General features: G+C 39.4%; 1 protein-coding gene across 1 annotated transcript in view; it reads right to left on the bottom strand.

Annotated features, from left to right (window-relative positions):
* Window positions 1-11846: 11846 nt before the first annotated feature.
* Window positions 11847-15319, bottom strand: part of sorl1 (sortilin-related receptor, L(DLR class) A repeats containing) — a 31207-nt gene continuing 27734 nt past the window's right edge. Inside the window, exons 45-48 of the mRNA XM_085915751.1 lie at window positions 14953-15059; window positions 14671-14863; window positions 14173-14385; window positions 11847-13966 (exon numbers count right to left, since the gene is read on the bottom strand). Coding sequence (XP_085771877.1) covers window positions 13899-13966; window positions 14173-14385; window positions 14671-14863; window positions 14953-15059 — 581 coding nt within the window. The 3' untranslated portion in view covers window positions 11847-13898. The remainder of the gene's footprint in view (window positions 13967-14172; window positions 14386-14670; window positions 14864-14952; window positions 15060-15319) is intronic.

The raw sequence follows: 15319 nt of genomic DNA, 5'->3' as shown, positions 1-15319 counted from the left end.
TCACAGCCACATGTCAATTTGTAGACTTATTCAACAGCTAAGAATGTTATAAAGCAGTGTTGTATAACATGCACATTTTAGATTTCAATAATCTGCCAATTATTAAGCAATAGATTGAATAATACAGTTGCAATTTGCAGAGAGAAGAATGACAATGAAATGAAAACATTGAAAACCAAAATTAAATGGAGAATGATAAAAATGATGATTGCTACATACCGCAATCATTGTTTCAACACTACCTAAGCTTCCACAGCAAATGTCTTCACTCGAATTTGGCAAAATAATATGATAGCTTTGTTGGAAAATGTCTTGCTCATAACAAAAACATCTCTTTAATACAGTTCCCTCCTCTCAGCGAGTTTTCTTTACCAGGGGGAGGTTGGCTCTCCTGCAGTTCTGCAGCTGCTTCCTCACCATTTGTCAAGGGCTCCGCTAAAACCCTATTATACGTCTGCGGGAGGGCGTCATTCAGATTGTCATGCAACCGCGCGGATGAAACACGTCTCGCTCACACAATCACAGGCTGCTACAGTAAGAATGAACGGGATTCGTTAGAAATCCCTCTCATCTCTCTCTTTCTTAGTTCTGTACGAGCAGGTGAATTTCCAAATCGCGGAACGAACAAATGGAGTCCTTACCTATTTCAATGTCATAGCTCGTAAACCTGTTCATTAATTCTATTGCAATCAAGATTGTACTACTGTAGTTTGGGATTTGTCTTTGCCTTTGGTTGTTTGTAGCGACAATTTATTGGGTTTTGAAAAAATGCTTCGTTTTAGTTCAGTTATTTGATTTGTTAGTTTTAGGGCCTGAGGATGTAAGCAAAATCAGACAGAGCTCCTTTAAGAACAATTGTGCTACAGGCCATAAAATACTAGTTCTTGTATCTGTGTGGGTGTGTGGGGGGTCAAGGTGCGGGGTGGGTGAGTGAGTTGGGCAACACTGCTGAGTGCGATGAGCCGATGGCATCTGAAGGCTATTAGCATGGGGAGAATACATTCCGGAACTGGCCAGCCAATACAAACACTCAGCTTGCAATAATGAGGTGTGACTTGATGGCTCTGTTGCCATGGAGATCCCCCAACAGGTCAATGTCACTTTCTCACTCACTCTATGTCCATGTACAATATAAATATCCGAATTATATGAACATACAGTATGTTTTTAAGGGATATCTATGCATGGATGAACTTAATGTCTTGGAGATTTTTCAATCAAGATGATGCATAGCACCGTCAACAATGTTACGAATCTTTAATGATGTCCTTTTGGTAAATGACACCAGAGACTGTGTGCCTGGGCTTGTTGAATCTAACTACAGCATTTGATAAGGTGGACCATAATATTCTGCGAGCTTATGGTGTGTGCTTGTGGTCCCTTCTCAAGGTTTCTCATTTTTCCCCTTGTAGGGTTTTTTTGAGTTTTTCCTTGCCCTTTTGGGAGCCTAAGATCAGGGGATGCTTTGAGAATTATTGTCAATTGATTGTCTATGTGAAGCCCTTTGAGACTGCTTGTGATTTAGGGCTATACAAATAAACTTGACTTGACTTGACTTGACTATTTGCAGTGCTCCTCTGTCGTATGGTGTTCCACAGGGATCTGTTTTGAGGCCCTTGCTGTTTTCATTTTATTGCTGCTCCTAGGTTCCATCCTATGAAAGTCAGATCTATAGACCGCTGAGCAAAAAGGATGCGTTCTCTTTAAGACTACTAATGTGCTGTCTAGAGGATATCAAAGCTGGGATTTCAGTGGCCAGTCTAAGTCCCCCCCCCCCCTGTTGACCTGGACCCCCTGGAGTCTAATCTAAAGTCTCAAACTTGGGTTTGAAATTGGACTGTGATTTTAAATTGGACCGATTGAACAGCAGTCTTTTGACTATTTAACTAACTGGATAGTTCATTAATATGAAAATTGGAGGAATATTCAGATGTTGACTTTGACATCTTCATTGAAATATAGTTTATGACATTGACTATAGCTCAATATGCTCAATGCCTTTAAGTGTGGTGGGTTTTGCAAGTAATAAATTATGATTTAGGATGTTGAATTACATCCCAAACGGATCATTTACACCCTTTACGTTCAATCATCAAACCTTTTTATCTGGCACCAGACCAGGCCCTGAGCTTATTCACAGTACAGGTACATTCCACCCTCTTGGCCTGTCTTGTGGTTATTTCCAAGCATTGCTGTCTTTCCCAGGTCTCTCTTGGCCTCAGAGTGAAGGCTCTTGGCTGAGCTCCATGCTACACAAAGAACCCGGGCATTCCAGCTGTCTGCCTTTAATCCAGTGTGTCAACTTGTGTTAATGTTGCAGCGTGAAATCTGAGGGCGCAAAGCGGCATGGAATATTTACAAGAAAAAAAAGAAATGCTAGAATCATTTCTCTGAAAAAGGCCACCACACATTGAGCTAGACAGTCAGTGATCATGGTGGATGGTGGCAGTTATTTACGCAAGTATATTTCTATGCATGTATGGGTTTCTAGGTTTTCTGTGGCTGGTGGGGTGAGGGGAACCCAAATGACAATGCTGATATTGCGTCATCAAGCCCCCTTACAACAAACTAGGATGTTAGTCTAATTAAACGGAAAAGCTGAGAAAAGACAAGCTCATGGCATAATGTGAAGCTAATTCAGCATTTCCGCTCCTCCTCAGGACCCCTGTGGTCCGCTTTGACACACAATGGAGGAATGACACGCTTCTGTGGACAGTTAATTATCTTGGACACACACACACACACACAGATTGGCATCCAACCTCATGCACGGAACTTATGCATGGACCACAGACACAAATTTGGATGAACGTATGCAAGCGTCACACAAGTCAATGTGACCTGCCACACACACACACACACACGCACGCACACTTCTTTTTGTGTGAAATCCAGGATGGCGCTCATTCTTTACGAACATCATGCATATTTTTCAACCCGTTTTGGAGTAAGTATTAAGTGACATATTTGTTTGCACTTATTTGGTGATTGCATTATGTATTTTTCTGTTTTGGCATTTTTTTCATTTTTTTTTTTTCATTTGCCTGCCTTGTGACCAGTGACTCATTGTTTCTCGACGTATCAGTTGTTATTAAGGAGCAGATCTTTTCTGCTTTGTCCTTTTATTAGACATTCATTCTGTCATAAACCGGATTCCATAATACATCAGTTGCTATGCAGCCGCCGTTTCCCTTATATGCTTTATCCCGTGTTTATGTCAACCTTTATTCTGTCATATAGCCCTGATGTCTGACAATACATAAGTTGTCAGTGCTTCAAGCTTTCTTCCAGGAAGAAAATCTGATATTCTTGAGTGTCCAGCCTGCTTTCTGTTGATACTTGACAGAATCAAGCAAGTGTTACAAATAAGCATCAATAAGAATACTTTTAAAGCATCGGATCGATAAGCAGTATCAGGAAGAGTAGATTAAAAGATAGCCATCCCTATTCATTGTAGAGAAATGGTCAACTTAGAACTGGGCGAGTGGTCAACTATCAAGGGAACACTTGCAGAGTCTGGGTTTTCATAACTTTTAAAGGCAATTCATATACAATTACAGAGGTAAGATGGAATCACGGACAACCGTTTGCACAAAATCACCTGGATCAACTATCTTGAACAATTATTTTGTTTTTCCATTTTTGTTGAAAACGTCAGACACAGGAGTGTCTTATTCATTCATGCGGGTGGCTAGAAGCTTGCAGAAATTCAGCAGAACAAATGATGCTAGGAATCAAGAGCTGGTGGCCATGCTTCTCAGTCTGTAGCACTGGAAGCAACGCTTTGAAGGTTATACAGTTTCCTTTCAAGTGTTTACAGACGACAACAATCTTTTATGCATTCCCTTGGATCTGAGACTCAATTCCTATCAGTCATATGTTGGGCATTTTTCAAGCTGAATGCTTCTGATAACTTTATGTTGAAGAACATCATAAGTGTGGTCCGAGTGGTGGGCTCACACCAGTGAAAGGAAGAGAGAAGTGTTGCCATTTCAGCAGGAGACACAATTTTCCAAGGGTAGTCCCAAAGAATAGACTGTTCATCCCTGCAAGTTTTCAACCTACAGTTCATGAATAGGACACACACAACATGGAAAGAAAATCTCTTTCCAAATGGTTCTCTTCATTTGCTACATGGTCTCAGACAGGAGACAGCAGTTAATGTCTCAAGTCCCAAAGCTCCAGCTTTAATTAACAGTTCAATGGCCAGTCAGCATGATCTGAAAGAGCTTGGTCTGCTGTCAGCACACTTTCTGGTTCTACTCTCACTAATGTCTTGTCAACTCGACCACACGCACCTCCATTCAAGAGAACCCGCCTGTGTGTCAGAAGAAACATTGAGTTGTCCATTCTGTTAGTCCATCTCCACCTCTGGTGGGCCCATTGTGTCTCCTGCCACTCTATCTTGTACCGCTATTCCCAATTAGCAGCAGATTCCTGTCCCATTGACACAATGTCTGGATTTCCATGCAGGACAAAAAAGATGGGTCTAAAAGATTTCTTTTAAAATGGAGATTGTCATTAATCTTAGTGTGATGGTCAATTTACTTTCATCCCTGAAGATGCATCTGGTGTTTTGCGTAATGCTGCTCAAACTTTTCACAAGTCCACTGGGTCCTTGGACGGGGCCAATGGCAAGTCCAGCTTTTGGTACCTTGAGTGGCTTGTAAGCAGAACCCAGAGCATGATAATGCCTCTGTATGATCATGTTTCAAACTGCATAATCAGTATCTTTGCTTGATCATCCATCGATATGTATAAAACCAATTACAAATAGATTTTCCATTGTATGCAAATTCCTTAATCTTAGGTAAAGATGAGTAGGTTACTAAGGTTTTATCTTACTTCAGAAAAATCGTCGTGTGCCCAAAAATTTTGGGATAATGCTCCCAGTGTAGGATTTTTTTTTTTTTTTTTTTTTTTTTTTTTTAAATTGAAGAAGAATAATCCAGTGCTGCAACTGATCAAAATTCTTTTGTACTTGTGATCCAAAGCAGCAAAACTTTTGGGGTCTCATTGTGGCTTTAAAGGAAGATCAAACATTTCCAATGGCCAAGTTTTTGACCTGTCTGAGCCTGCCCTCACAGCCAAGATGTCAACTCTGAGGCAAACCACCCTGGCGTATATAAACAACAACAAAAAAAAGGAAGACGAAAGGAAATGATAGAGGGAAAGAGCCAGACTGAACAAAGCTGGGAGTGGAGAGAAAGTGAACACAGTCTCTGTTGTGTGGATGGAGGGCGAACTTGGCACAAATGCTAGGCGGTCTGTAAGAGTATCCTGTCCTGCTCTGCTCCAAGTCTGTCTCCTCAATACTGTCTTTGTCCTCACAATGCACACAGTGACACTGAGAATGCACACACAGCAACACCTGGTTCCTCAAAACACTGTCCCCTCCTACTTCTACAAAGAGCAAAGTATGACAACGGGCCTTCATATATGTCGTGTAGGATGTAACGCAATTCATCCAAAAACCCTCATTGACATCAATGACTTGAGATCAGCTCACATCTGGTGAAGGGTTTACAAGTTGGGGCCATGTGACAATTCCTCAGAGGCGTTTCAAACGATGGACCAAAGAGGAAAATCAGAAATTAGGAAATTGGGCATGGACACTCTCAACAGGGACCATCATGGATGGACGGACAGCCGGATGAGAAACTTAGTGGATGTTCCAGACAGAGAAGAAGAAAACGCAAGAGGCCTTTTTGCTTTTAGTAACCTGACCTACAGAGAAAGCAGAAAAGGCCAAGATAATGGAAGAAAGGACCGTTGTCCAAGAACCAAGAAAAGGCAGATTACAGCCGAGCCTGGTGTCGGGTATACGGGCCATCAATCCCGGCCGATTGCATTGCAAATATATTAGGACATGGTAGTTTACCCTTTCCTGACTCCAATGCCACAACAATTGTGTCACCATTTGCTAAACTGTTATGATTTATTATTCTTTTGTTCATGCTGAAGTATGTTTGGATTACATTTTCATGACGTTGCCTTAGAACAATGGATCTATCCATGTGAATTTTTGTTGTCTGAAATTCCTAAGTAATGAGAAGTTCTCCCCAGCAATGAACCCTCATCCTTTTCATTTTAGAGGATCTCTTCTTTGACAGTCTCCTGTTGTTAATGAAAACACAAAAAGACTGTTTGTTCCAGGCAGGATCCCCCCCCCCCCCCCCCCCCCCGTAATACGAGGCAAATCTTCTCCTCTATTCCTCACTTTCTGATTCCCCCCTGACCGTTAACATACTTGAAAACAAGCCACAATTTTTATTTATTTTTTTAACATAAAAATATCTTTACTTTTTAATCCTAAAAAGGTTCAAACGCATAAAAAAAAACATGATGATAAATCATGGATTGTCACTGGATGAGAAGTATAAATAGAAGAAATCTGCCATCCAACACACCTACACGCAACACAAATCAAGTCATAAAATTGAAGACAAATATTCAATAAAGTCAGGCACTTAACATTAGCTTCTTCAATACCGGAGTACAATCATTTTAAAACCTCAACAATACATACAAATATTTATCCAAAAGATCTCCCATCTCCATCATATAAAAATGATGCCACTTCCTCGCACCCTATTGTTTGTTTTATCTCATCCTCGCCATCTATCCCACACAGCAAAACAGCAGAATGATCAATCACCCGGCAGCCTCACACTGCTGCCATTGTCAACGCCATACCAGAGTCAAGGAACCTCTGTTTGCATCCTTTCTCGGACGGCTCTAATAAGTCCAGCCTTTGTCCAACCCGCCCATATTGATGGAATCTGAAAGTAAGCAGAATCTCTATGGATATCAACAATGGCACAAGTTTGAGAACAAATGCACCCTTTATGTCTAGTGGGGAGGGGAGGGGGGTGTATTCGTATACTATAGATGGAAATGAGAATACACTACTTGCACGGCCACACTTAGAACCGTGCAAACATGCGCATCTATAAACAAGTACGGGGAGCCACCATTGTACATCTATGGCCCAGACGATCCTTGCATCTTTTCTGCCGTTCTCCCTTGATGGCTCTATCCTTCTGACCCTTTGACAGCATCAAGAGGGGAGGGCGCTATTAGTTGAAGCAATGGGGGGGGTCGCATCAGACACACAACTGCTTTTGCCTGAGGAAATGCAACACCTCTGTGAGGTCAAAAAAGCTCTCTTGACATTATAGCCTTCTCTGTTGATGCTTTTAAACAGCAGGAACGGCGGAACACAAACATCTTCATTCCCTGTTTGGCATGCACAAACTTGGTCAACAAAGCTGATTCTGATCATGCTCTGTATATAGTCTGTGAATGGTGGGCTCACTTATCAAAACCAGTTCCACTTTTAAAAATTATTATTCGTTTGAGAGAAGCACCATGAAAATACTGAGTAGCTATGCAACACTGCAAAATTACATTTAAGAATAAAAACCTTTGTTTACCAAAGTAAAAGTATTACGGGGGACATCTTAAGCATCATTTTCACAATTTCAAACCGTTTCACGTGTCTGTGTGTTATGACGAAATGCCCCAAGAATTTGAATTTCAGCAAACTATGTATCAAAGGTCAAAGTCGAGCCCCACAGAACCCAGAACATGTTGTCCTGCTTCTTCTCGTGCCATAAATGAAGCAGATGTTGCAGAATCGCTTTGTAAATGTGCAAGAATATTGACAGCCCAAACACAAAATCTCCTGATTGGTGGATCTCACCCTGATGAATAGCAATTTGGAAGCACTCAATTGTATTGTTTTTTTTAATTAGTTTTCTTTAAAAAAAAAAAAATGAAAAAAGTACATCATTTTAAAAGAGGAGATTTTGTATTTTGATCATTAATATATATTACTGGTACTTAACCTTGCAGAAGTTACTGAATTAGGTTTCAGACATGCATTCACTAAACTCTTTGTAAGTGAAAAAAAAAAAAGTGCTCTTTTTAAAATTCAAAATCTTTATAGAACAAAACCCACGAAGCACAAATTTCATCAAACAAAAACTCCATCTAACTCAAATAAATGTGACTGTTGCTGTTGCATTAGGCCAAGTCAAGTCAATTTTATTTTTATAGCGTCAATAATTCCCCACCAAAATTGTCTCAGGGCACTTTACACAAGAAAAACAAGTAAACTCCCATAAGCAAAAACTTCCAGTAGGGAAGAAGTTTCACCCTGGGCAATTGCCACTCCCGTATATAGATAGCACTGCTTGCAAAGAACATTGGAAACAAACAATTACAATATTTTGTACTCACCAGTGATGATTAATTCTACTGTTAGATGACAACCCCCTCCTTTCTTTGCACCTGCATGTAAGGAAGTAGTTTGGTCTGGAAGGAGCGAATAAATCATTTTCCACGTTTAAACAAGCCAGACAGCAATGGTGTTGGTTGATGCATCCTCATATGGGGAGAGATTTGTGTCAAATTCATTCACACAAATGTTTTTCAAATATATTTATAATTTTCACAAATCTTTTGCAGATGACAAATATGTGCGTGATTTTCACATGTATATGTTTTATTGTTGTGTGCATTTGTCATTTGTAAATATTCAAGTCTGTGCGTGAATAGTAGAATCTGCGTTTATGGCTCAGAGGGCATGCCCATTTATTTTTGACACAAACGTCACACCGTTTCAAGAAATCCACACGCACAGGTGACAGATATTCACGTGCTGAAAGGCAATTGCTTTTCCTTCCGCAAGGAGGCAGTGTTGCTATGGCCATTGACGTGCGCGGACGTTATGCTACGGCAAATTAAATTAGACCAATTGTACTCTATATATCGTTTACAGTTGTTCAATTGAACTCGCACCTTATGCTTCGTGGTGTAAATGAATCCTAAACGTAATCTGTCCATTCACCCATCCATCAATCTATCTATTTTGTTCACCCAATTATCAATTGACTTCTTTTGTCACAAGTGTTTGTATGTAAATTAATTTGAGTATACTGATCATTTTATTTATGATGGGCAGTGTGGGATTGTTTATATGCTTGAAGAAATATCAGTTCGAATATTTATACTAAAAAATAAATCTTATTATTATTGTTATCATTAAAAATATTAGTGATTTTCCACCAGAGAGTCAAGGATTATAGTCCACAGTAAATATGTTAAGAGCCTCATTACAAGTTAATTTTACAGCTAGTATGGTTGTAAATTCTGGCTTTTCCTTTAAGTGTCGAAATCCTCATTAATTGAAATAATCTCTGATTTTAAAAAAAAAATCTTAAAAGTAACAAACGGAAGTAACTAATTACTCTACACCGTCAGTAATGTTGTAAAGAAACATATTACTTTCAAATATGTAATGCAGTACATTTTGACATCCACATTTTTTTTTCCATAAGGAAATTTGTTCAAAAACTGTTTGTGACAAGAAAATTGAACCTTGAACGAACTCAACATTCATCACCTTTGCAAGTATTTACAAACATTCTCCCCTCAGTGGGGTTTGAGTTTATGAATCTACCAATGGTTGGCTGCAAAGTTAACGCTGACCAACTAATCAGAGAATGGAAAAATGCAGAGGTCACCTTGAGGCTGAGAATGATGAATCTGAAATAAGATTGGTTTAAATAAAAAAAAAAATCGTATGTATGTGTCATGGGCCACCACTTTTGGGATTGAAGGTCCTGGATAGATTACATTGACATGGCAGATCCTAATATCTGATGAGACCCAAAAAAAAAGGCGAACATACTGTACAACAGTCAGTTAGCCAGCAAAGAAACATTCATGACATTATGAATATTCATAGACTGTTGTAGTTTCATTTACTTTGTAAATGGAAATGAGTGCTTGATAAAGACCTTGTTGGCCTTGAATGAACAAGCATTGGTTGTAACAAACCTTGAGAGTATCTCAAGGGCTTTCTTAGCAGTAAGAGGGTGATGATGCTACATTGTGATGACAAATGATGGCCAAGCGATGTGACATGATCAGACACAGCTTGCCATAATCATACAAAGTCTGAAGTGTGATTTAAGCAAGTAGGGTAAATGGAAAAGAATTCTGCCAACCCCTTGAGGTCTGACCCAACAGTATAACAACCATTGATGTGGCCAAACAAACATAGTGCAGACTCAAATGTACTTCCGAGCAAAAACATTTAAATTATTTTTTCGACAGTCATCCACCCAATTATACGCAAAAGACATTTTGGGTAATCAACGAAACCTCTCTGCATACAAAATAGTTTGGACTGGAAAGTTTGGTCACAATGCTGCCCTGGTGGAGTTGTCAAAATGTCAACATGATACGGACAGCCATGCACTTTTGAGACGGCGGTCGTGATTGTCCACTACGTCAACAATACTCTTTGAATGCAGTCTGATGGCAAAGCAGTCATCTGGTAGGCTTTGTCCGGATGAGCACACTCCGCTTTGTTGTTTGCCGCTTTAACTTCCCTCTGATGAGAGAGTTTCTCAAACGCTGGCTTTCACCTTAACTCCACTCTGTTGACCTTCGACACCAGCAAGTCGCAAAAACCTCTTGACCCACATCTTAACCCTTGGAGAGTGAGACAAGTGGTTTGTTGTTGTAGACTTGTCTCCAATTGGCCTGAGTTAGTGAAAAAAATACTACTTCTTAACACACACACATAAAAAAAGGGAAGTGTTACACTTTGTTGAATTTGATGTCATTTAACAAATCAATAATAGGACGAAAAAATGCTCACATAATTGTGGGAAAGGCTATAAAGTACCCAACAGTGGCACACGGAGGACGTTTTCCTCAGCTTTGTGCGCCATGGACCACGGTATGGGCTGTACGTCAACCAAAAGTTTTGTTTGCTTTTATTTTAGCATAATGTGTAAGTTAAACAATTAGTGGAAATTTATGAGGGTAAAAGATTCTTGTATTTGATTTCAAAAATTGCAATGATGGAAAACTGGGTGTTGCCAGAAATAAGAATAATGAAGTAATGTACACAAATGTGAAAATAATGCACCAGCAAAGTACCAAAATGTTTCTACTGATTTCTGACCGGCTTGCTGGACCTTGAGTTGAATTTGCATCTGCCAGCACTAAAGTACTGATTTTGAAGGCCGTGGGAGGATTACAACACTCGAAAATCAAGAGACTGCTAGGAATTAATAATGATAACTACATAGAACACATGTTAGTTAGTCAGTGCTTCTGGTCTGGTAGTTTAGGCCAACAGAGAAGGCCTTAATGGTTAATCACTGATAAATTGGTGTGAATGTGAGGATGAATGGTTGTTTGTCTATGCAATCGGCTGGTGGTCACCCCAGAGTGCCTCTCACCTCAAGGCGGTATGTAATGTATGTTTTGCAATTTGGAATGTGACAAACACGTAGCAAACATTTCATGAGCATTTCATTGAATCCCTTTATTGAGATTTTGTATCTTCCTGCATTATAGTTGAAATGCTGAAATCACCTTGGTTTCAAAACGCACTAAAGGATCTACTGCCCTCTCGTGGACCTTATGAACAAGGCCTGCACTTCCACCAAGTTGGAGCTCTGACCCTCAGCACACACACATTTTTTGATGATGGCTTGAATGAGTTCAAATTGAATCTTTGCAACTTAACACGATCATATATTTTGCAACTAAAATGAGGAACTGGAGCAACCGTACATGGAGTTATAATTGATATTCTATTTGTGTAATTTAATACTGTACAGCATATTCTTAGATACACACTGAGAAAAATATCTGACGGCACAGTTTTTATGCTTTACCGTGAGGATATCTGTATGCTTAAACGTTTCTTTGATTAAATGTTGAATCATGTTTCTCTGAGTCTATTAAGATTAGAATTTGCCATCAGATGTTCCAAGTGCCCAGAAGAAAATATCAAAAATTGTCAAATAAATAAAATGGAATTTTAATCACCTTTATTTCAGCATAAGTGGTTTTTGAAAACACCTCACACTGTTTCTTCAACTTTTTTTTTTTTGCAACCTCTGAGTAAGCAAACAAGACATCAATATCATCAAAAATGGCCAAGGCCAGATTTCCATGCCGAACAACATTTTGAAGCAAACGTTGACAAAGACAAGTGGGGCGCAAATGGCCAAAAACAATAATTACACTTTGTACATGAGTTTTAAAAGTTGCTTAAAAGTGTCCCCCCAAAAGCAAATTGGAAAGAAGCAGTGATTTGACAAAACTGAACAAATGCCCAAGAAATAGCATCATCTTAATGTGACAGTGTATGCATATAGGTGCAACATTGTTTTCTATCATTCATTATACAGACACCTGATGAGTCTTATAAGGCATTATGTGGTCAAACGCAAACAAAAATGACATGAAATTGAAAACAGAGCAAACAAACATTGCCAGAACAAAAATAAAAAAATAAAAAGTTAAGGCAAAGACTACACAAAAAGCCGTGGAATGCAATCCAAAAAGCCAAAAACAAACCAAAAAAAAAAAAGAGGAGGCGGTACCCAGAAGCATTTTCATAATAAAAGACAAACAAATAAAGAGCATGTGCTGACCACTGTGGAATGGTTTCTTACAGACCCACTGTAATAAGAACGAAGAATCAATCACATAAAAGTCACAGATAGTGAGAGAAAAATGAGATGATTACAAAATACATTCATGAAGACTTCTTAAAAAGAACAACAAGTCAAAATCAAGCAGAGGACCCAACGGCTCAAACTCAGAGGCTACACACAACTTTTCAGTTAAAAGACTACCGTACGTACAATCGGGGGACGGGTAATTGGGAGGTAGGTGACATGAGTGACTTCATTTTCAATGCGGACACATTTAGGGATGTATGTATGTATACACATGGTCTTTAAAAATATTTAAAAAAAAAAGAAATGTCTCACTTGAACGATATTAGTATTAAGCCATGCAAACTATCTGATCTGGGGAGTGGGGTTGCTCGGTAAAATCTTTATTCAAACTCTGAATGTGAATCCTAACAGCAGCTACTTATCTATTCCTCGGCTACTATCTGTATTATAACCCGCCAAGTGATCCATTACCATTTAAAGAGCAGGGTGGACAGCACGTCCTAACCCATGAGGAGGATGACGGTGGTGCTTCGCTGGTACCCAAAACAATTCCCTGAGAACTCCAAACGCGGCGACTACATTTATGGCAAAAAGGCTGGGGATGATCACTGACTAGTTTTAGAAAAATCAAAATATACAGTATATTTTACAAAATAATATGGTGCAGCATTACAAAGGTAAGATGTATTAAAAGCCAATATTTACAGATAGCTCGAATGAATTCAGGTGATGCTTAAAAGGGAAATTCAAGCTCCCAAAGCTTGGAATTATTCAATCATTTTGGCACGTGTCAACATATAAACATACAACAGTGTGCTGGTGGTGAGAAATCAAAATTAAACAAGTTTATCGATGTAACAAAGCAGTCCCTAGAATGTTGTTTTATAATGTTTAACATTCAGCTTGTTCCCAAATCAAAGACAATGATATTTGATTGACAGTTGACTATTCTGACTCGCTCACATGGGACAAAAAGGTGTTTTGCTGTGATATGTTATTGTATAAACATACATTTGCCTTTTTTTGTATTCTTAGATTTTTTTTTTATGCGACTCACGTTTTTGTTTTATATGTGCATTAGTATGTTTTTTTGCATTCTATACTTAAGTTTCTGGATGCTTATTTTGGCTTTAAGCAATGGACCACTCAAAACGGGTTTGTCGTTTCACGTCGTACTCAACAAACGCTAAATTCTTCACAGTATGCCTCAGTGTCCAACACAAACCTCCATATATTCTTTTTTTTTTCTTATAAAAAATAAGTTATTGCGCATCCAAAAAAAGTGCATTGTAGATTTGAAAAATATCTCTATCTCTCGTTTCTTCGTGTTTCTTTCTAATTAGGTGGCTTCCTGTCAAGGAGGGGAGAAGAGAAATACGTAAAAGGAGAGAGGCTGCGCTACGCAATGACCATGGGAACGTCGTCTGAGAAGCCGCTTATCATGGGCGCATCTTCGTCATCATCCACTGGGGAGCAGAGAGAGGGATAAAGTTCAAACTGGGAGAAATATTTCTTTTTTAATTATCCTTGACTTTAAGGACAATGTCGCAGATAACGTGATACTTCAGATAACACTTCAAATCTCACTAAAACATACAACAAGTTACTACTGGTGGGCAAAAAAAAATGATCCTGCAAGATATGACAATATCAATAAAAACATTTTGCTCACCTAATTCATCCCCAGAAGAGAAGATGGCAGAGCCCAGGCGTGAGTTATAGTGGGAGTTGGCGAAGGCGGTAAAATTGTTCTGTAGTCGACGGTGTCTGAGGTAGAGTATCACCAAACCGCCACATACTCCCAGCAGCAGCAAGAAGAGGACTGGAACCACCACTGCCGCCATGTCCTCAGAGTGGCCTTCACTTGGCGAGGCCTCACTTGCTCCTAGAAACACAAAACAAGCAAATTTGGTACCTCTTCTGAGGTTTGCAAAACACATGTATGGGACTTGCTCTCAACAGTTTCTAAAAGAGCCAAAAGATTAGAATTATATCAATTTCCAATATTTATGGACTTGACTTTAAATATCACTTCGGCACCATCTTGATGCGTAGGAACTATGATGGAGTTGAGAAGCTTCATGAAGTGCTGTACCACTTTTTGTTTTTACCAATAAAGAATCCAAAACCTTTCTGGAGGAGTGAAAATGATTAGCGTGTTCCCTAATACCTGCTCTAGGTTGATTATACAGCAAGACTGCGGGCTCGCCACACAGTTGGCTGTTGAGCAAGCAGCGCGCTTGGACATAGAACGTGTAGTTGTGTCCAATCTGCAGGCTGCTGATGCGGAAGTAAGTCTCCAGAGTGTTTCCCAGGAAGCTTGTCTTGTTGGTCAAACTGTCGTACACGTGCACCTCATACCCCTGGAAACAATTAGCGTTAAAAATAACGCTCTAGAGAATAAGAGCCGGCTACTTTCATAGCAAGGATTCCCGAATAGCTGCTCTCTCACTCTGCTCTCGTTGAAATTCTTCTCTTTGACCGCTAAGCTCTTCCAGAGCAAGAATACGTGGTCATTCTCAGTCAGTATCTTCAAGGCCTCAGGAGCTGGAAGTGGAACTGCAGCAGAAAGAAAATTGATTTCTAAGAAATATCAACCAAAACAAACACAAATACAGTAGACAAAACAAAACTATATTTTTAGAATTAAAAAGAACATAACATCTGCATACTGTATTATTGTATGAGTGATGGCTGCTGAACTACAGATTTTTTTATATGTATCTCCAACGGTTTAATCATTACAAGTGATTCACATGGCATCCATGGGCGAAGAGATGCCAATTGTCCATGCACACATCAGACCGTGAGTATTCATG

This window comes from Syngnathus leptorhynchus, chromosome 7 (assembly GCF_054491065.1).
Source record: "Syngnathus leptorhynchus isolate UIUO chromosome 7, UIUO_Slep, whole genome shotgun sequence".
Lineage (NCBI taxonomy): Eukaryota > Metazoa > Chordata > Actinopteri > Syngnathiformes > Syngnathidae > Syngnathus > Syngnathus leptorhynchus.
This window is presented reverse-complemented; position numbering and strand designations above follow the sequence as displayed.